This window comes from Ambystoma mexicanum, chromosome 12, assembly GCF_040938575.1.
Source record: "Ambystoma mexicanum isolate Mex_15411 chromosome 12, UKY_AmexF1_1, whole genome shotgun sequence".
Taxonomy (NCBI): Eukaryota; Metazoa; Chordata; class Amphibia; order Caudata; family Ambystomatidae; genus Ambystoma; species Ambystoma mexicanum.
In genome coordinates, this window is record NC_090936.1 from 225,830,842 (window position 1) to 225,858,197 (window position 27,356).

At 38.8% G+C, this 27,356-nt stretch overlaps 1 protein-coding gene across 2 annotated transcripts in view; it reads right to left on the reverse strand.

Moving 5' to 3' along the window:
• ANO2 (anoctamin 2) overlaps positions 1-27,356 on the reverse strand; it is a 2,341,832-nt gene that overhangs the window by 2,173,995 nt on the left and 140,481 nt on the right. For both annotated transcript variants that reach the window (XR_011281759.1, XM_069628333.1), the window contains exon 2: positions 3,230-3,408. Coding sequence is in view for 1 of the 2 variants with exons in the window: in XM_069628333.1 (XP_069484434.1) it covers positions 3,230-3,408 (179 nt within the window). In the remaining variant the exon portion in view is untranslated. The remainder of the gene's footprint in view (positions 1-3,229; positions 3,409-27,356) is intronic.

The window sequence follows — 27,356 nt, forward strand, 5'->3', positions numbered from 1 at the left end:
ACTTCTTCTGCTTCGCCACAGTATGCTCATTTGCATTTGGAATGGGAACTGATGCTGACCAGGCCGTTTCTCTTGGCTGGTATCTGCACTATGTGACACATATATGTCATTTAATGCAGATGTTATGCTTCTCCACGAAGAGAGGGGATGTTATTTCATTTCTCTTGCATCCCTTTCTTTAAGGTATTTAAGTAAATGTTTTAGCAGGAATATTTTAAAAGACTCTGCAAGATCATGTTCCAACTAAACAAATATTTTTCAAAAGCTTTTTTGGCACTGACAGTGTAAGTCAGGTTTGGCTAAAAAGAAGTTATAAAATGTTATGTGTGTATACCATGGAACTTGGCATCATACCTGCTCAGTAGGGAAGTAGGGGAACTCTACCTCCTCGCTCTTAGCAATGCAAGTCTCAGTGCTGAGATTGCCAACAATTAACAGTATTGTGTTAATAAATATATCATTATTGTGATGGAAAATAGGGCACGTGCCCATTTTAGGTCTTCCAGTACCACTAATAAGTGCTACTACTGTCCCATGAAATATGCACCATCCCTGATGAGTGTGACATTGTCCGGGACTGGACACTAGCATTTCTGTTACTTGTTGAATTAACCTAGATGCCCAGTATGCATAAAATAGAGGCCAGATATCATTGAATGAACGTTCTTTATTGTTCTGCATGGAAATCCTCTCCAGTGCTTGTACTACTGAGGATCTTACATACATTCATGCTTTTCTAGCCCTGTATACTGCAAATGCATGTTGCCTTCCACCACTGACTCGGGCTTCTTAATGATGGGAAGATAGTCCATGTTTCGGATGCAGACTCTCCTGGTTCTACTTCAGGGTCTTACTGCCCCATAGGACAGTGTAAGATATTCAACCTTGTAAAGCATTACCAATAAAGCACATTAGTCTGGCTGAAACATGCTTGTATTGTTCAATTAAATATACTACTTCCCTTTCCATTCTAAAAAGTGTGTTTTATTTCTATAAGGTAGCTTTGCTGGGAAATTCAGACATGTCCCAGTAGTACTATACCAGCCGGGATGAGATGCGATGGCACTATTGCATTAAGTAAATGGTATGCCAGCACGTTTCTATTTGAATTGGTCAGTTCCACTGAAAAGTTGTTGCAACTTTTCTCATTGTACCACTACTTGGAATTATTTCTGCTTACTATCATAAAAAGCAGGGATCTCTATATGTTTTGCACTGCAACTCCCTTGATGCCTAACCATTGACTGTAACAGCTGGGGCTGATGGGAGTTTACGTGCAAGACATCTGGAGAGCCAAAGGTTGCAGATCCCAGCCATAAAAAGATCTCATAATGCATGGCCATCAGTCCTTGCCTTCTCACCTGAGACTGTCACCAAGTGTGCAAAGCATCTCGCCACAACTCACATACACACGTACAACATTGCACATCAAATCCTCATGTGTGACACTGTATATATTCACATGTAAAAAAATAATTTATTGGCTTTGCCAATGGTTGTGTGCATCATAAAGATTGTGTTTCTCCAGTCCCTTGTTCGGACATGTCCTTCAATACCTCTATCACATAACCAGATACAACAATGACACTTGAAGAACAATTTTGACAAACTCCATTGTCAATGAAAAGTGACACCCTCCAGGGATGCGCTCTTTTCATAGTGTATGTTTCACCTACTGTACTGCTTCCGTTTGAATTATTCCTTCCTCAATTCTGTTTCATACCTTATTTTTCAGTGGGTGAAGAAAGTACTGCATTTTGAACTTGCATAACATATATATATATATTTAACCTCCCTATTATACTACCCTTATGCTGAGGTAATTTGCTATACTGCTTCATCGCAGTCACGTGCAAACATTTATGAGAATGTAATTTGTACAACACTATTTTCTAAGTATTAAACCTTGCCCTGTACAAATGTTAATGTGTATGTTGGGCATATTTATTGTGAGTTGTTCCTGGTTGCTTTTTAGGTTTCTCTGTTTTATATTGATATGTGTTAGGCATTGTTGAGTGAGGTCAACACCATTAGTGAGGTTGAGCCTGATACAGTTGTAAAACAGTTTACTGTGAGGAACCGTATATAAACAGGATCCTCTCAATACATGGTTGTTCCATGCACGTAAAGAATCTGTATATGCAGGTAAATATCCCTAAAGCAGAAGTAACCAGAGCCATAATGGACAGTATTGAGTCGGGTCTCCGCCTTTTTTATCATTCCAGTTGATACATGAATGATTGCACGATTTGAGATAATTAATCTTCTGCTGTAAGCCTGCCTGTAATCCTCATGGCATGTGCCATCGCCTAACCTTTTATGGTACACATAGGTAGGAGGGTAAATAATGTAAAATACTTGACACAACCTTGATCTATAAGTTAAGCTTGCTTATAATTGCCAATTAATGACAGCTTATAGCAACAGGGTTGGGTAAGGAGCCACTCCCTGCCCTGCAGCATCAGGTAGCCAAATTACTGGCACAAACTGTTTTAACAGCTGTCAAGTGGCAATGGCGGCGAGGCACTGGTTGGAGATGAAGTTGGAAGGTGATTTGATTGTGCACTTCCAAGCATATTTCATTTTTATAAAACACCGAACTAATCACCAACTGTGCCTTCAAGAACAAGCACCAAGCACCGGCAAATATCTCAACTGCGCTCAGCAATTACCTCTTCAGTTTGATTTTGTAGGAATACATTTTACATTTAATCTTTCTGACTCCCTCCTTCGTTTTCAATAAAAAAAAAGATGTGGTCCATAAAGATTCTGATCCTGTATCCACAAAAGGCTTGACGTCACTTCCGACTTAAGAAGCTGTAAAATCTATTATGGGTACTGAATGCCAGGATGTCTGCAGCCCTAATTATTCAATTAACAAAAATGAGAGTGAAAGATTAACTAACATACATTCATAAGAAGCCAATTGAATAAGTCGTTTTTGGGAGTAATTAATGTATTCAAACAGACCTGTTGCTATTCTCGGCGGTGAAACTGATAATTATTGCAGAGTAGTAAAACATGAATATGCATGAGATTTCCCCTTTAAAAATGTTCACACAATTGGCCACAGTAAGCCTATGAAGACATGCACTCCCCATTGCATCTACGCAAACTCTGGACCTTTCCATCTTCTAGCTGTTAAGTGCCCAATATGCAATAATATTGCTGGGTTTCTTTAGAATGTAAGCTGGAAGTAAACAGTACTGCAGGGAGTAGTTGTACTCACCGAATGATTGTGCCCATCCAGACAACTGGAAGAATCGAAGGCTCCGTTGTACCTGCCTAAATGTGCGGCAGGCAGATATTGAGTGACTGTCAGGTACTTTTGTCGGGGTGAAGGGGAAGCGCCTTTGGTGTCAACGGTCTGAAGTCCAAACGAGGCATGCGAAGAAGTTAAAGGAATATCTGGAAAAAAAGCAAGTACATTGCAAAGTAAGTGTAATGCTCTGTGCATACAATCATATTAAAATTGCAATTGAAAATCAGATGCAAATGCAACGGTTTAACGATTAACCATCATGGGTATTACAGAAACGTTGCAGTGGGCGAAGTGTAATTAGCACTTGGTCAAAAATGTTGTGGCGCCAATAAGATGTGCACCCGGACAATGTTTGTTACTTGTCTTGCTGCAAACATGCATTGAAAGAAAATGCCCTTTGTACTGCAGCAGCTTTTCCTCTAGTGCCAATTGCACTTGCACTGGTGCAAAGTTTCTGTGATACCACCACGAATATCTTTCCTTCGTGATCACGTCTGTCCATAATTTGCCACTGTGGACCAGGGAGTCAGCTAATGAGTATGCCTGCCCATTATAGAAAAGTTGACTATTAATTTAATTGTTAATATGTCATCCTGCAGACACTTCACAATGCTAAACCAGCTAACATTGTCATGTACTAATTGAAGAGTCAAGTTATATGAGGAGAAATTGCATAGAGCTTCCAAACAAATCCCCCATTGGTCAAATAATTATTTACAAATCGTCCAAGCCAAGGTATTCTTACAATCCTACTCCCTTTGAAGAATGTAACATTGAAAGCCACTCCTAGCCTATCCTCTTGTCCAACTTGACCATATTGTTATCAGAAAACGTTTTCTCTCTCTAGTCCTCTTTAGATCTTTTTTTTTCCAGACTAGTTGTTTACTAGGGTTTGAAGATCATTTACACTTTAGGAAATCAAATCCATAAATAAACTAAAACCTAAACAAATGTGGCAATGTGAAAGACTGATGCTCTTCAGAGTCATTTGTTCCATTTGACACATGAATGATTGCACGATTTGAGACAAGTAATTTTGTACTGCAAGCCTGCCTGTAATCCACATGTCATGCGTACTGACAAGTCTTTGCTACACATATACAGAATCATTTGGATTGATGGGCACCTGTGGATATAGCCCCATCTTAATGTACGACAGCTCAATGCACTATGTGAAGTGTGTGTACATGTAGAAATTATTATAGACATATATTTTTTTGTTTTATGCAAGAAAACTGTGATTGTGAGATTTGGGGAAATGTATACCGCCGTCAGTATTTCAGTTGTTTCTGTAAACATGAATTCATAATTACCTTTGTCCCCACTGGATGGCCTCATTTTAATACCAGGATTCAGGGTAAACCGTTGAGCAGACTAACATCATCTTTGCGATGAAGCACCTCATTTATAACTGATCTATTTACTTTGATTTCAACATTTGAACCATGTGCATAAATTGGTGACTTCAGCAACACTGTAATGCACAACATGATTGATTTAGTGCATTTTCTGTACTTATGATTTCCAAAAAGTGTATAATCGATGTACAGACTAAGGACGTTAGAATAGGGCCCGTGCAGATATCATGCAAAAACTCCATACGTTCCACATTTAAATTAGGGACACGTTCTTGAATACAGAACTGTTGATGGGGCTACTTAAAAACCAATGTGCACCCAGTTTAAATGCTACTTCTTAGCACTAATGAGATCTTCAATAAATTGTCAAAAACTAGAGATTTGACAAATGTTATATTTTATTTTTTTATTTTATTTTACATTTGATTATACGCCCAAACCCAGGGGTATCACGGCATAAGTTACAGGATTACAGTAATGCTTCATGGTTACAGGGCAAAAGATGTCAGCTGATAAGCACAATGGCATGTTACAGTTACAGAGAAAAATTGGTTGGCAACTGTTTCCCCTTACAGTTAATCAGCAAAACATATGGTTATCAACAGGGTTTATGAGACAGTCAGGTTAGAATTTGTTGTATAGCCAGGTTTTTAGAAGTTTCTTAAAATGAGTGTGGAAAGGCTCGTTGCTCATGTTTGAGGTGAGTGAGTTCCATATTCTGGAAGCTGCTACAGGGAAGCTGGACCCTCCTGTTCTTGAGTTCTTGAAATGGGGGGTGACGTGCTATAGTTAGATCTGAGAGACCTGCTTATCATTTTTCGAGTTAGACATTGATTCAGATAGGTATGGGCGTTTCGGGTGATGCATTTATGCGTGGTGGTAAGTGTTTTGTGAAGTATTCTAGCTTTTATAGGTAACCAGTGTAACTCTCTCCTGGTCTGTGATATGTGATCCCTCTTTTTGATTCCAAGGGCTGCTCTTAATGCTTTATTTAGCCATAATTGCAATTTGGCTAGATTTTTCTTAGTGGTGCCTAGCAAGAGCATATTGCAATAGTCTAACTTAGATAGAATAAGGGCTCTTGCTAATGTGATACAATTCTGTGGAATGAGAAATTGTCGACTAAAGGCAATGAGTTAGTCCGTGTAGGCTGTGGATGAGGCGAGTGAGTTGATCTGTTTGCTCATGGTGAGGCTTGAGTCTAGGTATACCACTAGCATTTTGACTTTTCTTGGAGATGGGAATAGGAGTACCATCTATGACCATAGAAGTATAGTCATGATGTAACTTGTTCAATCGGCTGGGGAACCTACAATGAGGATCTCAGTCTTTTCGCATTTAAGGCAAAGACTGTTTGTTGCCATCCAGGTCTGGATGAGAGAGTAGGTTTTGTTTATGAGAATAGAATCCTGTTCTAGATTGCCAGTGGTTGGGGTGAGTATCTGTGTATCATCCACTAAATTAGTATAGATTAGTCCCATGGCATCTAGTGCTGCGAAAAGTTTTGTATAAGCATTGTAGAGAGTGGGGGAAAGGGACGATCATTGCGGTATGCCTATAGGGACTATTATGGGATCCGCCGCCTCCTCACCACTGGCTACTCTGGACGTACGTTCTCATGAGAATGATTTGATCCATGTGGTTGCGTCATTTGAGAATTTAAAGTTTTTTGATAAAATTAGGCATCATTTTTCATGGTCCACTAGATTGAACGCAGCAGACAAGTCGACTAATAGTAGGATGCATAGGTTCCCTGAGTCTCTGATACCGTCCATCTGATTTATTAGGTCAAGTAGTGCTGTCTCTGAACTTTGTTTGGGTCGAAAGCCAAATTGTCTATCGCCTAATAGGTGACTGTTTTAGAGGTGTGTTTGTACTTGAGTGTATGCAATTCTGTCGATTATTTTAAGGAGGAAGGGGACTGTGGTAATGGGTCTGTAATTAGTGGGACTAGTAGGATCCAGAGTGGGTTTTTTCAGTAGGGATGTGACCCAGGCTTCTTTTATGTCTGATGGGATGGAGTTGGTACTGACGGATGCGTTTATGAATTTGGTGATTATAGGTGCTAGATTTGGAGGACAGTTCTTAACTAATTTGGCAGGAAAGCTGCCTCCTTTGCAATTTGATGGTTTGAGGGAGGCGATGGTCTTGAGTACTTGGTCTTGGGTGACTGGGGTGTGTAAGGATATTTGGCGTGTTACAGCACAGAGTACAGCACTACTGCACAGGTAGCAATTTTTTTTTTGATGCAGCACCACCACATGGGTGTGGTGCATTGCTATATGTGTTGCCAGATTAACATGGACATATAAGTAAAGACAGGCTATTCAGTCAAAAACGATTTTAACATATAAGATGCAAATCTATTTTTACAGTTAAAAGCACACGTGCACACTCAAAAAATGCACACTCTTTTTCACCTGAAATGCCTATGGTGCAAGAGACACATTTGAAAATTAATAACTAACATTATTAATAAATAACCTGACTAATAAAACTGCATTTAACATAACCCACTAATAAAAATGTGTCTCCACTGCAGAATTAGGCCTACTCTGAAAGTGAACTTTTAAACGCACATTCATTTTTTTCTTTTTCTCTGCTGCTCTGTCCACATAACTACAGGAAGCAAAAGGGCTCGAAGGAACAGGAAATCAGTTGGTTACAAATAATTACTGTAGAAATGAGCCATTGTGTAGTGAGGGAGGAGATGGCATGATTGATTTCTGATTGGAGCAGCGTCATAGCAAGTATCATGCTAGAGGCAGTGATGAGAGTTTTGCTGGGCAAGCTTGAGGAGAGGGGGAGAACAGTCGGGATTTGGCAGAGCTGGGAGAAGGACCTGTTTCCTGGCTGAAGCATTCCTGCTGCAAAAGCTGAGAATTCCAGGCAATAACCCCGGTTTGAGAACAAAAGACGCTTGTTTTCACTGGGGTTAATCTTCAAGGGAGCCAAATTCAGAAAGAGAACAGCTGAAGAAAACTCATCCTGAACAGATAAGGTAATTACAGAAGTGTGGGGGCTGAGTGTGTACGAGAATATTCAGTCAGTGTAGGAAAGGAGATTCCTGTGCTTTAATCACATGTTTAATGTTGCAAATTGAGTTCTTGTCTCCGCCACTCTCTTTTCAGTGTATCACAGACAATGCTGTTACTGTGCTATTTTATTTATTTCTGTAAAGAGTGAGATCGTGTTTAAATGCAACTTTTATAATACACAAAAATATTTAAAAGCAGACGGGTGGTGTGTTTTATATTTACCAATACAGTGCTGATGATGTGGGGAGATGTTTAGACAGTGCAATTGTCATTTTCAAGGTAGCTAAACGTCAAATTTGCTGCAGCCGGGTGCACAATGTAATTCAGTATGAGCAATTATAACTAACTGTGTGTGTTGTAGTTTGTCGGACGTCTATGAGTCGGCAAAAAGGGAGGCCCAGGACATAGTTCACTACCGTATATAAGATAGTGAAAATACCACATGATAGCTCGCTGCCGTAGATAAGACAGAGAGAAATTGCCCATGGTGGCACACTAAAAATGAAAATGCGGTGTTCCTGAAATGCAAGCCTGAGGTCTCTCTAGTGATTACACGAAAAATCTATGCAAAAATAAGGGGTTCTGGATATTGGGGCCACAAATAAAACAAGGGAATTATGCTCACCAAAATACCAACCACGCATACCAACCACGCATACCAAATACGCATGTCTGTGTGCTGAAATAATGCATGTCCACTGTATTATTGTTGTACATGGCCCAATCTGAATACAAGGAGTGATTGTTGCTAAGTTATTTTTCGGCGGTAAGAAAATACCATCAGGCCCCAAATCTCCACAAAATACCCTACATATTTATGGTGCGTTGGCCGGGAAAGTGATCATAGAGTACCTACTGGGCGTGGCGAGCGTGTCTCACACTGCCATTTGCACATTAAAGGGAACCCATTTTATAATAGCAGTGTGCCACTAAAAACAATTTCAGAATGTCACAAAGGGAAACCACATTCTCAGACCTAGTGCAATATTTGTTTGCACATGGGACTTGGTCGTCGAATAGCACGTTAGAATGGCGTGAACGCATTCAGGGTGAGGTGCAGAAAGAAAAACTAGACAATATTTTTGCAGAAGGCAGCATAATTCAGGTCTGCCTTACAAGATTATTGAATGCAGCCGATAAAAGTGCAGAGAAAGACTGTATAATACGGCTATGCGGCAAAATATGGTTTATTTTGAATAAGTCCCTGCGAATGCAGGAGAATGACACTCAGCTAATTAACGGGTTAAAGACTGAATTAGATGGGGCAAGTAAAAATCAGGAAATGTTAAGAGCAGAATTGGATGTATGCCAAAAAGACATGCAATTAAAATGCAGAGACTTTGATGCTCAGTTATCCAAAAGCAAGAAACAATTTGAGGATAGTGAGCAAGAATTGGTACACTTAAAAGCCTTAGTGGACCACATTAGAGAGGATAAAGATGAGGTTGTTTCAGAAATGCAGATTTTACAAAAAGAACATTGTGAAAAAGAATGTGATCTCCAGAGTGCAGAACAAGAAATGATTAAAATGATTCAAGAAAGAGACAAGAGAAATAAAGAGTTCAATGAATGCCAAATGCAAATGTGCGACATGCAGGAGGTGATTAATAAGATGAGTGATGAAAACAATTATTTGCAAAATGAAGCAAACAGACTCCTTAAAAAGTGTAAGGACTTAGAACAGCAAATGTGCATTCCCAGGTCCCAGGAGAGGCGGCAGGGTACCACATTCAATGGAGTGGAGGTGAATTCTAGCTCTGCCCAAAGAGCTAGTGCTCCAGTGACTGGGCCGGTGACTGAACTTGGTTGCAGCGCCCTTGGGGGATTTGATACTCCCATTGGGGGCAGCCACCAATCTCATAAACCTGAAAACAGGATTGAATCACAAAATAGTGCAATTCCATGCATTGCAACAAGTAGCCCCATAAAAATAATGAAATCCATTAAAGCCCTGATCAAACCATTTAAAAAGGGAGGTGAATGCTGCATTGAGGATCACTTAGAAGCGGTGCTTGACATTTTTAAAGCACTCCAGATACCTAAGGAACAGTACAGACAATATTTTCATTTAACTTTAGATGCCCCGACGGCCAGCATCATAAGGGGATTAAATGAACAGCAGAATATGACCTGGTTGGAGTTTGAAAAAGAAATTAGGCGTCATTTTTCTCCTTTTCAGTCATTGCAGGAGGCAAAGAAAGTCGCTTACACAATTACTGCTGGACCTAATACATCCCCTCGCCAATTTTTACAAGACTTAAAAAGAGCATTTTCTCGCTTTGATGTATCTTTTGACTTAAATTCCAATGAGTTTAAAACTGCATACTTCTATGGGCTACAGAAAGACATCATATCCCAATTGGTCCGTGAATTTGACCGTGACAAGTCCCTTGAATGGATTGTACATCAAAGCACAAAACTATATGAGGTACTCTATTGTCAGGGTAGAGAAAGTGATAAAATGAATGATACTAGACCTAAATCTAAAGAACCCTCAGCTACAGTAATGGAAATCAGGTCAGCCAAAATGTCCCTTGAGTCTGCTCAAAGCCAAGGTAAAAATAATGTGACACCTGAACAAAGGGGTAATCAACAAAGATCGCCGTTTCCTGTACCAATGTTCCAATCACATGATCCTAGTAATAGAGAGAGCTACATCAGCCCTAGGTATTTAGGGGACAGACCCCGGGTAGGATATCGGCCTGATATGGCAGGTATGAACAATAACCAGAGACAAAATCAAGATCAAAGAAATGATGGTCCCTACCAGTCATTGGGGACACAGAGCAAATTTGATCCCAACACCATGATATATGGTAATCAGGATAGGCCCCGATATGTGGATCGATTTACTGATAATGGAAATCAACCTAGGGGCCAGTACCCACAATCTGAGAGACAGGACATGAGGCAAAACGTGAACTACAATCCACGTCAGTACAATGATTCCCCACCAGGGGACTATAATCAAAGGATGGGTGCAACCCGCTCCCCTCCACAAATGAATCAAGAGTTCAGAAACCATCCCAACCGACATCAATCACCTGAGAGGTATCAGAATAGATCCAATCAGGGGGAAAACAACCAATATCAACCTAGACCACAGAAAGAGGATCCTAGAGAGATGGAAAGGTTCCAGTGCCTTGAGGCCCAAGTGAAAATGTTAGCTGAGCAAATAGGAAAGCTCTGTACAGCGCAAAAACAACCTTCCAAAGAGGGGGCTGATGGCCATAGCAATGACGGGGGGTGCTTCCGAAAAGTGACTAAGTACTCATGATAACTGCAGTGCCAAAATTACAGATTGCTCTGATATAATTTTGCATAACGACTCTGAGATGCCTAATGGATTAAATGTGAAAGTGCCAGTAAATGAACTTGTGACAGAAAGTGCAAATACTTCTAAAAAAGAGGTACGGTTTAACCTAGAACTAAATAAAACAGTAAAGATTTGTACAAATGAAAAAGAAACATTAGGAATTCCAAAAGAACAAAGGGACAGATTTAAGAAAAATGACTCATGCATGGGGAATACCAGTGGACAGGGAGTAAGTGGGGATGGTATAGCTCCTTCCCTGGGCAAGCAAAACAATGACCAAACACAGACAGAAAAAGGAAATACTCACAAGGAGGGTACAAGTCAATCACCTGAAGAATTCTTTGAGACACATATTTTTGAAGAGGCTGAAAGGGCTGGTATCACACTAAATGATCACAAATGCACAGAATTAAAAAATGACAAATTGCTGAATGATGTTGTTACACATGTTCAGTTGGAAGGTTGTAATGTGGTCTCTGATGTTACCCAGATGGATGGGCGAACAGTGGCCACACTCCAAAAAACCTCTGATCATGGAGAAATGAATAAAGTCTCTCGCGCAGAAATGGGTAAAAAGGAGGGAAAAATGTCTTTCCATTTACCAATGTGTTTAGCCAAAAGTGAAAAAGACCTGAGAAAGGTGAGCCCTGAAATCAGTAAGAATTCACATTTCTTATGTGTATTAGAGGAAGTTGAGGACAGATATTATGCACCCATCACTGTAGAAGAAAAATGCCACACCTTTGCTATGATTGACACTGGCGCACAGGCCACAATTATGTCCAAAGAGCTGGTAAAGAGTATCAATGAAGGGAGACCCCCACAGAGTCAGATCACAGTGAAGGAAAATCAAGGCCCAGTGCATAACTTTAATGGGGAGGAGGTGCCCATCATAGGTGTAACTGAGGTTGACATAAAAATAGGAAAGCACAGAATGAAACAAGAGGTATTGATCACATCTATTTGTGAAATTCCATTTCTGATGGGGACAGATTGTCTGAAAAGATTGTCTCCTCTAATAGATGGGGTGAATGGAGTGCTGTGGTCCTTAACCAAAAAACCATTGAGGCCTAAGAAACTAAAATCACAAAACAGCAATATAAATGAATGTCACACCGTTGCCAAAACAAATGATGCTGTGGAGGTATATCTCCAGAATAGCTGCATACCTAGTGTCACTGTTATATTAATGTGTCAAGACAAAATGCAGAGCGACAATGAAAAACTACCTGTACAAATATACTTGGACCCAAGGAAAAATTGGCAGACTGCCATAGATGAGCACACATTACGTTTTTATTTAAAAGAGAAAACATGCAAACAGAATATTGCTCCTAAAACAGATTCAGAAAAACACATTACCACTCTGGCAGAAATACATATGGAAGATGAGCAACCATGGGTTCATGTTGGTATAAATGACTATTTTAAAACAATAAAAGCCACTTTAGCGCTTGGACATGAAAGGAGTTTCATTAATGAGAAATTGTTGCAAAAAATAATGGAGAGGTAAGAAATCCCGAGATTTAGGATTAAAAACCAATATGTTTCTGGGTTGGACAGTCCAGACTTTGAAAACCGAATTGCAGGCAGATGCATGCATAAAATTAGCATTGGGCAGAAAACAATTTACCATAATGTATGGATAGTGAGTGGAGTACAAAATGAATTTTACATGGAATATGACATCATGCACAGAATGTGTATGGTGTTAGATTTCCTTAATCAAAAAATGTGGTCACGCCTAGGTGGTCCGGCACCTGAATTTGAAGACAAAAGAAGGGCTTATCATTGTGCACAACTGGTTCCTTATGCAATCGAATTACAAATGAGGAAAGATACTATTATTCCTGCATTTACAAAACAGGTTGCAATAACACTGAAATGCAAAAATGGACAGCAGATGAAAGGCTCTGATGCATTTGTATGCCTGAATGAATCCATAAAACAGCAAGGCCTGGATTATGAATACATTCCATTGGTAGATATTGGTGAAGGATCTGTAAAAATATGGTAAATAATAAAGGTTGTCAGGATATTCATTTAGAGGAAAACTCCCCATTAGGAATGGCCATACAAAAATCACATTATACGGCAGATTTAAATAACATGGTGATTGGAAATATTCCCGAAAAGTATGTAGATGCCAAGGGTGAGTTGCCAGAACACCTGGACTCTCAGCCCAAAGGAATATTTAAAATTCATTCTGTGTATCCTTATGATTCAAATGAGACAGTGTGCTGCCATCAAGAGGATTGCATAATATTTACTTTAAATGAAAATGAAACAGAAAATCAGCCCATTGAAGTGGAAGTTGATATGCCAAAATATTTAAAAGTGGCAGCTTTACAAAAAGACACAGCCACACAGTTAGAGGAAAGCGCTGAGATTCCCTTACCAGAAGATTTTCCAGAATTTTCCAAAATGGTAGAAGAGCAGATCTCCTTAGCGAATGCGTGTGAAAGCAATGAGGATAGGGACAATCTGAGGGAGATATTTATGGAGTTTAAGGATGTATTTGCAAAAGATGCTTATGATTGTGGTTTAACTGATTTACATGTGGCCACACTACCAGAAGGGTGTAGCAGAAATCCAGTGTTTGTACGCCAGTATAGACTACCGCTGGCATGTTTAGAATCATTGGCAGAGATTATTAAAAATTTGGAATCGCGGGGAATCATCAGGCCCATTCATAGCACATCCAATACACCTATTTTAGGTGTGTTAAAGCCAAATGGTCAATGGCGGCTGAGTGCAGACTTGGGAGAGTTAAATAAAAGAGTACCAGTATCTAGATGGCCACTGCCATTCATTGATCAGGGCCTAGCTCAGGTACATGGTTCAAATGTATTTACCACATTAGATCTCACCTCTGGATATTGGTGCGTGCCATTGGCAGAGGAGATACATTTATTTTCCTTTACATTTGACAGGACTCAATATGCCTGGCTTAGAGCTCCGTTCGGGTACATCAATAGTGGGAGTGAATTTGGCATATTTTTGAGAAAGGCCATGCCGGATGCAGCGGAAAGAGGAACAATAGTTTATGTGGAAGATGTCCTGATACAAAATGAAAGCCTGAAAAGCCATTTTGATGAAATAAGACATGTACTTGGCCAATTGCAGAAATCAGGCGCCAAAGTATCTTTGCAAAAAGCACAATGGTGCAAGAAAAAAGTGAACTTTCTAGGGCATGAAGTGACTGAACATGGGCTAAATCCACAAAAGAAGAAAATAGAGGCCATACAAAGATTAAAAGGTCCTAAAAATGTGAAAGGAGTAAAAAGTGTATTAGGGATGACAGGCTATAACAGAAAGTTCATTGAAAATTATGCAGAAATCACTCAACCATTGACTAAACTGCTTAAACTGAATACTCCCTGGAAATGGGAAAAAGAGCAGTCTGATGCAGTGGCTAAATTAAAGGAATGTCTTGTAAAGGCACCATGTTTAGCATACCCCATAAAGGACAGGGATTTCTTTATAGAAATAGGTTTTTCTGAACATTGTATGTCAGCAGTGTTATCACAAAAAACGATTTGAATCACAAAACCATTGCATATGCAAGTAAGGCATTTTCCCAAGTTGAAATGAAATTTAATGAATGTGAAAAGGCCCTATTAACCACTGTGTGGGCGCTACAACATTTCTGCCCCATTGTTCATGGAGAAAAGGTGATTATTGAAACAAATCATCAACCTTTGCAATTTTTAGAGAGTAAAAGAATTAGATCAGGTAATCTAGCGCAATACAGAATCACGTCATGGACGCTGGCATTACAAGGTTTTCCCGTAGAAGTGAGATATGGACAAAATAAAAAGAACCCAATTGCTCAAGGGTTAGCTGACTTACATGACTGTGCAGCTGAACAAATACCAAATGAAATGGAAGTGGAAACTAGTTTGCAGGAATTTGAACAATCACCACACAAAGCTTTTGATCAAAAAACATGCAAGGATTTGCCAACTGTATATGTGGATGGTTGTGCTTTTCACATTGAAAATGACAGTAATAAACAATTAGTGGCAGGAATAGGAAATGTCTGGTTGAAATGTGAAGGTGTCCCCAGTATAGGGATGAGGATTGGAGATAGGAGCAGTCAGGTGGCGGAATTGGCAGCCATTTATAAAGCAATTGCTACTGCAGTTGATAAAAAGTTCAGTGAAATTGTCCTGGTGACTGATTCTGACTATGCACGGAATAGCTTTGCGGAGTATTTGCCTGGTTGGAAAGCAAGAGGCATGGTTACATACAACAAAAAGCCACTTAAACATGGAAAAATGATACAAGCCATAGACAAATTGGTGTCAGAGAATAATTTAACAATATACTGGAGAAAAATTCATGGGCATTTAAAAACACCAGGAGAGGATAAGGAGGGAAATGATAAGGCAGACCACCTGGCTAAGATTGGGGCTGTGATGGGAGAATTGCTACCTATTGATTATTTAATGGGTGAAATACAAATTGATGCAGTGACACGTTCTAAAGCACCAAAGGAGGTAGATCAACCGGTGGTGCAGTGGAGTCATGACACGCCAGACCAAGATTTGATTAAGGCACAAAAGAATGATCGAATTTTGGGAATCTATTATAATCATTTGATAGATCCCGAACAAAATTCTTTAACAGAAAATGATTGTATGGGAAAAGAAGAGTTGAGGGTGCTATTAAAGAACAAAACACGAATTAGATTACAGGATGGACTCATGATTAGAGAGTACATAACAGGACAAATACAGTGGGTAGTACCCCTTTCATTCAGAGGGCTAATGCTACACCATGCACATGATGCCATAAGTGCAGGCCATAGAGGTTCACAAAAAACATTAGAAATACTAAAAGATTATGCTTACTGGCCACATATGTCCCAAGATGTGGAATTATATACTAGAGGATGTCTAGTATGCGCCCAATTTAAACCTGCTTCACCAATGCATAGAGCACCATTGATGAAAAGAGGCCTAACTCTCCCATGGTCAGATTTGCAAATAGACTATGTAGGTCCTTTAAAAAGGTCGAGTAGGGGAAGCCGTAATATTTTGAGTGTGGTATGTTTGATGTCGAAGTGGATTGAATGCATTCCTGCACCAGATTGTAGTGCGCAAACAGCAGCCACATTGCTGGTGAACCATGTGTTCTCAAGGTTTGGGTTGCCACAAAGAATTGAGTCAGACAGAGGAAGTCATTTCACAAGTACTCTAATGAGTAAGGTATGGCAAATACTAGGTGTGAAAAGGAAACTACATATCGCATATCAGGCAGCGTCTTCAGGTACAGTTGAAAGAAGCAATAGGTCTGTTGTGGATATTTTAAAGAAATTTGTGGCAGAAGCAGGTTCCAGCTGGGATTTACGTTTACCGTTGGTTTTGATGGCAATCAGATCAACTCCTGCCAAAGCAACAGGTGTTAGCCCCCATGAGGTCTTGACAGGTAGGAAAATGGTGTTACCACAACACCTACTATACAGAACACATGAGCAGACACTTGTGAGTGCATCCACAGTTCATGAATATATTGATGAACTGAGGAGGCATTTGCAACATGCATTTGCTTTTGTGCAGAGAAATCTGGAAAGAGCTGCTGACAGTGCAAAGTCTTATTACGACAAAAAGACATCAGTAAAGGAATACAGTGTAGGAGATCAGGTGTACAAGTTTCATTTTGGAAAAAGTAAACAGAAAAATTCTAAATTTCTAGCAGCCTGGCAGGGGCCATTTCGAATTATAGATAAGGTCTCTCCTGTAGTTTATAAAATTTTGAAAAATGAAGGTGAAACGGCAATAGAGCAGTTTGTCCATGTAAATCAAATCAAACCATGCCATCCCAGACATGAGATCAGGCAGCTTGAGCATGAAGAAACAGATAAAGTCCCTTGAACACAAAAAGAGAAAATAAATGGGTACAATCAGGAGGCAGTGACAAAGAAGTTAAAAAGTTGATTGTTATAATGGCACATAAACACTGTAATATATGTAAAAATATATAATAAATAAATAAATAAATACATATATATAATGGAAGCTCATGGTTGGTGTGCAGAGAGAAAATGTATTAAATATTGAATGCTGTTTTATATGTGCTTGTTTTCTTTTTAACTTGTGTTTAATTTCAGAGAAAAAAAAAACGAAATATTTTTACCTAGCATGTTTTATTTTTGGCAAAAGGGTGAAGTTAGTATTGTGCTATGTACTTAATCTGTTTATTTTCTATTTGATTTAGAAAATTAACATTATTTGGTCAGAGGTTCCGGGATCAGAGCCCACGGGAGACGATGGAGTCCTGGAGCCCACGTGGACGGATTCCGGGAAAGCCCCAAAGAGGGGTGAAGACCAAGGCTGCAAAGCGATCAGCATTGAAGATGATACCGATGATATGGTTAATGATGATGATATTTGGAGGGATCTTCAAGAATTCAGAAGCACAGGTTGTCATTGAACCTGAACCAGCATCTGGTATCGCGGTGGAAGAGGCACCAGGATTCATCATGAGTGATAGAAGGATGATTTTCCAAAATATATACATACCATTGAATCCTGAGATTTTGATTGAAAAACACTTGAACAATACCGGAATTAAGATTGAACAGACTAAAGAGTGGCTGGAAATAAGAAAAGAGGACACTAAGCAGTCAATAAGAGATATATTAATGCAATTGGAAAAAACATTCGTGAATTCAGCAGACATTAAGAAGAAGAGAGGAAAGAGAGGTGCGGTGATGCTCGCGATATCATTGGTAATGTCTATAGTTGGAGCCATTATAGGTACCACAATATCAACAGCCAATTCTATTTCGGTAGGAACACTGAGTACTAAAGCGCAACAACTGAGTATTGACCTAGAAATAATACAAAAAACATTAGATGGAATTAGAGGGGGACTGGATGAACAAGTAAGATTCATAAATGAAACTGCAATCATTCTAAATGAACAAGCGGATGTAATGCAACGGGCGACTAAAATAATACTTAAGCATGACAGAACTTTAAATGAAATATTGAACATAATGAGTCCTGTTGATAGACTATTAACGAATTATATGAGAGAAGTTCAAACGGCAGTTTCACAATTGATTCAAGGACATATCCCCTTGTATTTTATTTCGCAGGATATTATTCGTCAAATGATAGAAAGATTGACCAGGAGGGAAATTGATATAATACAGGTAAAAATTGCATTCGAAATGGGTAATGCAATGCCGTTATATGTGGACTTGGAAAGACTGGAGATCGGATTTTTGCTATGCATCCCATATGTAGCCCCTGAACTTATTTACCAAACGAAGAGGGTACACAACGTGGGATTTTGGCAAGAGGACAAATTTATTAAGATTAAGACTCCAGAAGTGGTGGCATTTCAGTCATGGGAACCTGAAGTTTATTTAATACCAAACCTGGAAACATGTGTAAAATTTAAAGAACAAAATTATATGTGTCCAGGTAAACCGTTTGTTCATGATGCCACAGATGCTATTTTTGGTTTGAAATCTGACCCAAGTAGGATGTGAAGTGATTATTAGCAATATGGGGAGTGAAGAAATGGCACAGGCTAAGATGGTCAGAGGTAAATGGTTGGTCAGCACCTGTTTAAAGAACATGACGGTAGTACATTTAAACCATGGAAAATACGTGGTTAAACAGGTGAAATATAATGTTTTTTATTTACAGGTTCCAAAGGATACAATTGTGTCAATTGGGGGGTTAACATTGTTTCATGTAACAAATGATGTTTGGGAAAGCCAAGTGGAAAATATCGATTTTTTTCAAAAGGATACTTTTCCAATAGATCCGGATGTGGAATATTTATTGAATCACAAAGAAAGACATGTTATAAAAATGAATTTGAGAAAAAACAATATTACAATTAGTAATCTGGGGATAATAGAAGTGGAAATATTTAATTGAGGAACCTGGGGGGAACGCTCAATAGTGGGTTTGGCTGTCCTGGTGCTAATCATGGGTGGATGGTTGATTGTGCTATCAGTAAAAATGAAAATGGTACTGATTTTACTAGCTACGTAAGGAAGAGAAAGATATCCCAATACACATGCATTTTAAAAGAAAAAAAAAAAGAACAAGTTGTTTTTAGGAATTGGCTTGGAGCGTAGCCAAGTACTAAAAACAAAAGGAGGGTATGTAAGGATATTTGGCGTGTTACAGCACAGAGTACAGCACTACTGCACAGGTAGCAATTTTTTTTTTGATGCAGCACCACCACATGGGTGTGGTGCATTGCTATATGTGTTGCCAGATTAACATGGACATATAAGTAAAGACAAGCTATTCAGTCAAAAACGATTTTAACATATAAGATGCAAATCTATTTTTACAGTTAAAAGCACACGTGCACACTCAAAAAATGCACACTATTTTTCACCTGAAATGCCTATGGTGCAAGAGACACATTTGAAAATTAATAACTAACATTATTAATAAATAACCTGACTAATAAAACTGCATTTAACATAACCCACTAATAAAAATGTGTCTCCACTGCAGAATTAGGCCTACTCTGAAAGTGAACTTTTAAACGCACATTCATTTTTTTCTTTTTCTCTGCTGCTCTGTCCACATAACTACAGGAAGCAAAAGGGCTCGAAGGACCAGGAAATCAGTTAGTTACAAATAATTACTGTAGAAATGAGCCATTGTGTAGTGAGGGAGGAGATGGCATGATTGATTTCTGATTGGAGCAGCGTCATAGCAAGTATCATGCTAGAGGCAGTGATGAGAGTTTTGCTGGGCAAGCTTGAGGAGAGGGGGAGAACAGTCGGGATTTGGCAGAGCTGGGAGAAGGACCTGTTTCCTGGCTGAAGCATTCCTGCTGCAAAAGCTGAGAATTCCAGGCAATAACCCCGGTTTGAGAACGAAAGACGCTTGTTTTCACTGGGGTTAATCTTCAAGGGAGCCAAATTCAGAAAGAGAACAGCTGAAGAACACTCATGCTGAACAGATAAGGTAATTACAGAAGTGTGGGGGCTGAGTGTGTACGAGAATATTCTGTCAGTGTAGGAAAGGAGATTCCTGTGCTTTAATCACATGTTTAATGTTGCAAATTGAGTTCTTGTCTCCGCCACTCTCTTTTCAGTGTATCACAGACAATGCTGTTACTGTGCTATTTTATTTATTTCTGTAAAGAGTGAGATCGTGTTTAAATGCAACTTTTATAATACACAAAAATATTTGAAAGCAGACAGGTGGTGTGTTTTATATTTACCAATACAGTGCTGATGATGTGGGGAGATGTTTAGACAGTGCAATTGTCATTTTCAAGGTAGCTAAACATCAAATTTGCTGCAGCCGGGTGCACAATGTAATTCAGTATGAGCAATTATAACTAACTGTGTGTGTTGTAGTTTGTCGGAGGTCTATGAGTCGGCAAAAAGGGAGGCCCGGGACATAGTTCACTACCGTATATAAGATAGTGAAAATACCACATGATAGCTCGCTGCCGTAGATAAGACAGAGAGAAATTGCCCATGGTGGCACACTAAAAATTAAAATGCGGTGTTCCTGAAATGCAAGCCTGAGGTCTCTCTAGTGATTACACGAAAAATCTAAGCAAAAATAAGGGGTTCTGGATATTGGGGCCACAAATAAAACAAGGGAATTATGCTCACCAAAATACCAACCACGCATACCAACCACGCATACCAAACACGCATGTCTGTGTGCTGAAATAATGCATGTCCACTGTATTATTGTTGTACATGGCCCAATCTGAATACAAGGAGTGATTGTTGCTAAGTTATTTTTCGGCGGTAAGAAAATACCGTCAGGCCCCAAATCTCCGCAAAATACCCTACAGGTGAAATTGAACTGGGTTGCTGATGCTTTTTTGACAGTCGGGACAATCGGGGCACTGTTGGCGGTGTGGACCAGTAGTTTTCTTTTCATACCGATTTTGTCTTGCAGGGACTTCATTTTGGAGGCTAGGGCATTGTGTATGGTGGTACACCATGCTTTAGTAGCAATAGCTGGGCTAGGAAGAGGGATGGTGTTTCCAATTCTCTAAGAATTGCAAACAGTTCTTTGCTGTTATGTTTATGTATGCTTCCACGGGATTCAGAATCACTGCATTGGTAGTGCAGAGAATTAAACATTAGGCTCTGCAAGCTGGGGGTATTCCTCTTCATAAGTGCTCTATTTTATAAATATATTAATTGTTACGATCTGCAACTACAACAAAATACTAATATAACAAACAGAAATATCATGTTCATATTAATGAAGGCAATGAGACAGCTAGTGCTGGGAGTAATGTCACACATAAAATCAAGAGATTAGTAGAATTACTGCACAGGAGCCAGTACAAACAAAAGCCCAGATTTAATAGAAATGGGTCATTGAGTAACCCAAAATCACAGGGCAAGTGTTTTGCTCTCCCTGTGGGCTGACCATTGGCCATGTTGACCGGTGGAGGTACATTGTTGGAATGGTGTTTTCTTTTCTTTTGATATTTCTTTTAGACTACTGATGCCCTCACTGACAGATCAAATCAGTACCGGTTGTCTATGTTGTGTTTATACTGGGGGAATGACACTGCATTCATTCTAACAGATCCAATATGTTTGATTTTACACCTGAATTACAGCAGAAGACACATTCCTGTCATGCAATACTTTATCTACTTCTTTTATTTCTCTTGATCATTCATCTACTGAATAATTATTATGACTGTTACAGGCAGGAAAATGTATAACATAACTGTCCAGAAGTACTGAACACACAGCTCCCAGTGGTGCTCCCTTCCCAGGCAGTGTTCCAGCTTTGGTCCACCAACAGTATGGTTATGACTCACAACAGAAACATGTATACCTTAGAATCTTGCCCATGTTGTGGATGGGTTGGGCAAGCATGTGCGGGCACTTTGACTCATGTTGAATGGCAAGGAGTCACCTAATGACGAATTGACAGGTAACCTGACTTTTAAAGTTCTTCAGTTAGGCCCCCCTGATTATCTTTCTGAAGAATTGTGCATTTTAGGCAGAAATTAGACTTCCCGAAATAAAGACAAGCTTGTACTTTTTACTCCAAAGGCAACGAAAGCTCAAACAAAAGCGAAGCATTTTTGTTGGCTGCCCCAACTTTTTAAATACTCTTCCAATTCATATCCATAAAAGCTGACTCTTTAGTTCACTTTAGAAAATCACTGAAAACATATCTCTTTCTAGAAATAGAATTTGTTTTTAAGGATATGATCAGGTTTTATCTATGTGATTTGAATTCCTCTGTCATTTTATGCTTTTACTGGAATTGTATTTTTGTTTTAAATTGTTAAGTGTTTTTTATATTTGGCTTTTCGTATTTGATTTTAATTATCGTATGCTTTTACTGAAACTGTACTTTTACCGAGAATAGTACAATATTGTCTTTATCATCTGTCGCTATGGTTCTTATTCTTGTTACTTGAATCTTGTTGTCCCTATTTGTCAAATTTTACTTCTTTTTAACTGTCTGCAGCGCTCTGGATAGCACTTGTTGACAAGGTTCACCCCATATAAATAAAATAAATAAAACCTCTTGCACGATTGTAACAACCATACATCAGTGACATGTAAGGGCCTTATTCAAAGCCTGACGTAGCAATAAAATTGCCTTTTCGGGTGCTAAACAAGAGCTGTATGTCAATATGACCCTCTAGTGCTGTAATTTGGTTTCATCCAAAGATAAAGAAATCAGAACATGAATTTAATCAAAGTGTCTGCAGCAAATATAACATTTTCAGAATGAGGATATAGTTAACAGTCTGCTCGTTAAAGAACGGAAAGTAACCCTAAACAGTCACAGATTAAGATGTAATTGTATTTTAGATCATGTATTAGTTGTTAACTGTTCTGTGTAAATAAGACCTGGTTAGAGAACTCTTTGATATATGAGGCAGACACTGTTGAGCTTCTAAAAACATTTTTGTTTTACTTGTAAAATGGGGCACTGCTGAGTTGATCTAGTAAAAACAAAGCTCTTAAAAAGGAAAACATCATGGATAGATGCTAAATCCAGGGTGGCAAAACAGGAACTTCTGAAAGTATTAAAGAATATACAATCTTCCAGATTTGAAGATCAAGTGAAAATATATATCTATAAGTCTGCATAAGCATGCCGACACAGAGAACTAGAAGTAATGGCATGGGATCTAAAATTTTAATTCAATATTGGTGATATATTAGTCATACTAGGTGCAAAAAATGGTATCCATAAGGACATCAATATTGTAGACTATGTGGGATAAACACTCTGGAAACTGCTTACTACATTATATGTGAATGCAAAAGTCTTGATGGAATACGTAGAAAATAACTAATGAAATAAAATAACAATACATACAAGTGTGATATGTCTGAAATATGGCTGAGTCTTATGGCTGGAAAAGATACGAATTTAATATTTTATTTGATGAAGTTTTATGTGAAAATTTTAGAGATTTTAACTGAACTATCAAATGGTGTTTGGAAGTTTTTATAGAGATATTTTAATTAGGGAAGCTAAGTGTAAGAAGCACAGTACGCTCTGAGAAAATTATGTGATTTTTATGTGTTGTATATGTAAAACTGTAATTGTTATATGCATATTAAATAAATAAATAAATAAAGTAATGGCATGGAAGAAGTTAGAAGTCACAGCGAGCCTAAAGGACATTTGCTGATTTTGGGAGCAGACTAACATACCTGCTGTGTGTGTGGAGAATCACACTTCAGCCGGTATGTGCAGATAAACAAGATATTCATAGTGCTATTAAGCAAGGTGATGGGGAACACATGCCCTACTATAGGACCTAAAGTGATTTGTGTGTCTCTTTAGATGATACACCAATAGAATTGAAGGCTCTCAAATTGAATGAGTGCTAGCCACAATTTTATCCACTTTAATGTTTTTAGAATGCACCCTAAAATCTGTTAAGCACTATTGTTTAGTATATTAAAATGTAAGCTTGATAGTTGGAAACTACCCTTTGTCTTGGAAGAAATCAATCATTGTTTCGATCTTTAAAAAATGAGACTGAATTTCCCTTAGCAGCTAACATCCAATTTCACTTCTCAATTGCTTGTTTGCCATTGCTCTCACTGGATGGGCCATTGAACATAATGTGTTATCCCCTAATCAGGGGATGCACCTCTTGCCAGGCATTGAATCTTTATCTGCTACCAGCCAAGTCTAATTTTAGTTAAACATTATGTTTGTATGTAGCTTGCACTGACTTGGCTGTAGCTTTTGATTCAGTAGATAGGAGTGCATTATGGGCAGCTTTAAGGAACTGGGCATGCCACCCCCACCTTGCTTTAAATGGTAATCACCTGACAAAAAATAACCAATGCTGTGGTGTGCTTCAGCTGCAATAGACCAACCGCCTACCCTTTTGCGGTATGCATAGGAGTTAGGTAGTGAAGTGTCTTGGCCACATTCATGCTCAATCTCATGACTAGCTCCTTATTTGAGGAACTGAACAGAATGGGAGCCGAAACACCACGGGCTGGTACAATAAATATCTACATTTTATTGTACGTCGATGAAAGTGTTCTGCTGGTAGGCACATCTCGCTCCCTCCAGAGACTACTAAACACGTTTACAAATGATATGAAAGTAAGAGGCTTTACTGTAAATGTAAGTAAATATGCTCTCATACTTTTTTCCATTAGACAATTGGGTAAAAAGCCTGCATTTTACAAATGCCCTACTTGTGATAGCTAAGGAAAAGGATCACCTGGGGGGTATGAGTTACACAAATATGGCTAACCATAAGCATATAGTTTAACAATGATGTTGCATCGAACAGTCGATAGAGAGTATGTTAAGCTTTGAATATATATTTACGGCCTATCCGCTTGATCAGGTTTTAAAAGTGTATAATGCAAAGGCAAGAATAATCTGCTTTTTACAGGAACTATCTAGGGAATCGACATTGGAATAATTCTACAGTATGTTAAAAATCGATTTTGTAAGAAACGTATTAGTTTACCAGACTCAGTCTCCAAATAGTTTTTAAAATATATATCAAACAAAAACACTGTTTTGACCCAACATATTTAAAGGATGTTTGGCAAAGTTACAGCGGTGTGCATATACCATGGGCAGCCTATGTTTAAAAGCTTCTAAAGGTAAACAATGGATTTAAATTAGATGAAGTAACATTACCCCTTATTTATGTATTTATTTATGTATTTATTTATGTATTTATTTTTGTAACGCGCCAACATGCTGTGGGCCTCAGGGTGCACACAAAGACAAGACAAGACAAACAGGCACATGAGGCAGAAGAGAAGAAGAAGAGTCAATAAGTTATTCCAAGTTGAAGAAGTGAGTTTTTATGGCACGTTTGAACACAGTATAGCTCTGGATCTGCCGTATCCCGGCTGGAAGAGTGTTCCAAAGAAGGGGTCCCTGAGCATCTAGAGTGGTACCTCCAAATTTGGCTGTCCCGAATTTGGGGTGTTTAAGAATAATCGCAGAGGATGAACGAAGGTACCTCCCATTAGGCTTAGTGCTAATATGAGCTGACAGATATGCAGGACTACTTAGACTAAGGCATTTGTGGGTCGTAGTGAGTATCTTGTGTGTTATATGATGTTTGACAGGAAGCCAATGAAGTTTTTTCCTAAAGGTGGAAATATGTTTTCGACGAGATTGGTTGAAGATATAACGCACAGTATTATTCTGAGCCACCTGTAGTGATTGGATATTAGAAGCTGTGGTGCCCGCTAGGAGACTGTTACAATATTCCAGTCTTCAATTAATCAATGCAGTAAACAGGAGAGCACAATTCCCTTCCGATATGAATGGTCAAATGTATCCTATTCTTTTGTTTATAAGACCGCAGCTGGATTTTATGCTGGAGACATGAGATTTTATGGAGTTCTTCATCAAGAACAACTTCTAAGGTCTTGACTTTCTTTTGGACAGTTATAATATTGTCGGCAATTTGGAAACTAGCATAGTTGGAGTCTAGTTTTGTCTGAGTATTTTTAGATGCCACGATGAGGAGTTCGGTCTTTTTGTTATTCAGGGCCAGAGAGTTGCAGGCCATCCAATCTTGTATGGCTTTATATATTTTGTTGATGGTTTCCACATCATTGCTATAAGAGCCACTCAACTTTATGACTACCTGAGTGTCATCAGCGTAGTTTGTATTTTGCACTCCTAATTTGTTTAGGAGGTCAAGAAGGGGGTGGATATATAGATATTCTTACTCTTAAGAAATTATGTGTTGGTAAGATATGCTCTTCATTCTGAGCACAAACAGCTCTGCTAACCATCAAATAGACTGCTTGAATGCATTTTAACATTAGAGTGGGGCAAGCCCATATTTAACCTGTTCCCAAGTGCTGTAAACAGCAGGTAACTACAACAAGATCCCATTTTAACAGTTTTGATAGTTTTGGAATTAAACCCTCCAGTGGCAAACCACAAAGAGGACATTCTGGCCGATGCCTCTTATCCAGTTTGTAACAACCGATTAGAATCACAAATGCATTTTCTTTATTTTCCTTTGCATTTGTATAAAGGACCTAGGATGCAATTCCTGGCAATTATTTTATGAGTAGGAAATAGAACACAATGCAGACCGGTCAGGTTATGTCTCTTAAGTGTGAACACCATGGTAAATGCTTGGCCCCTTAAGCAGTTTGTAGAGCGGGCAATCAAATTGAGAATAAAATATGCACATTTGTAATGTTAAACTTGTGTATGCTTGTATTATTAATGACATGGGTTTAATTGTTTGTAATTGGTCTCTATTACACCTAGGTGGTTTTCATTTGAAAGGAAGTAAGGCAATTTGCAGTGATCTTTTCTTGAGCATTGTTGTTATACATGTCTATTGGTAACATTTTAGATATTAAATGTGTGAATTTGTATGTATTTTGATGGAAATGAAGTCTCCAAAAAAAGTTCAGACTGCCGTACTGATATTGCATATCTAATCTCACAAAGAGAGCTGTTCTATTTCTGAGGGTTCATTGTTGTGAATACATGTTCAATAGACACACACTTAAATAGAGTGGTCTACTGTACTGCTATGAACCAATTTTAGAATGGTTCTCAATGCATTTAAACCATATAATTAGCTGTTTTTCTTCCAGTCGCATAGTAAAAGCATAGCGTATAAAAGTGAGATTTATTTAAGAATCAATTTTATGAAGTGATTGAACACGATTCTGATTGTACGTACTGCCCAACAGGATTGAAGAAGCCCGAATTTGTATTGTTCTATTGTTTCTGAAAGCAACACTCTGGTTTAAATTTCCCACATTTGGCGATGTCTACGACCTCCATGTCTGTGCTCCTTTAGTCTGAGAATACTGGCCAAGGCCATGCCTCCACCTTGGAGTCTCACACTGCCTTTAACCCAAAGCAGCAAGGCCAGAAACGCCCCTTAAGAAAAAGAAC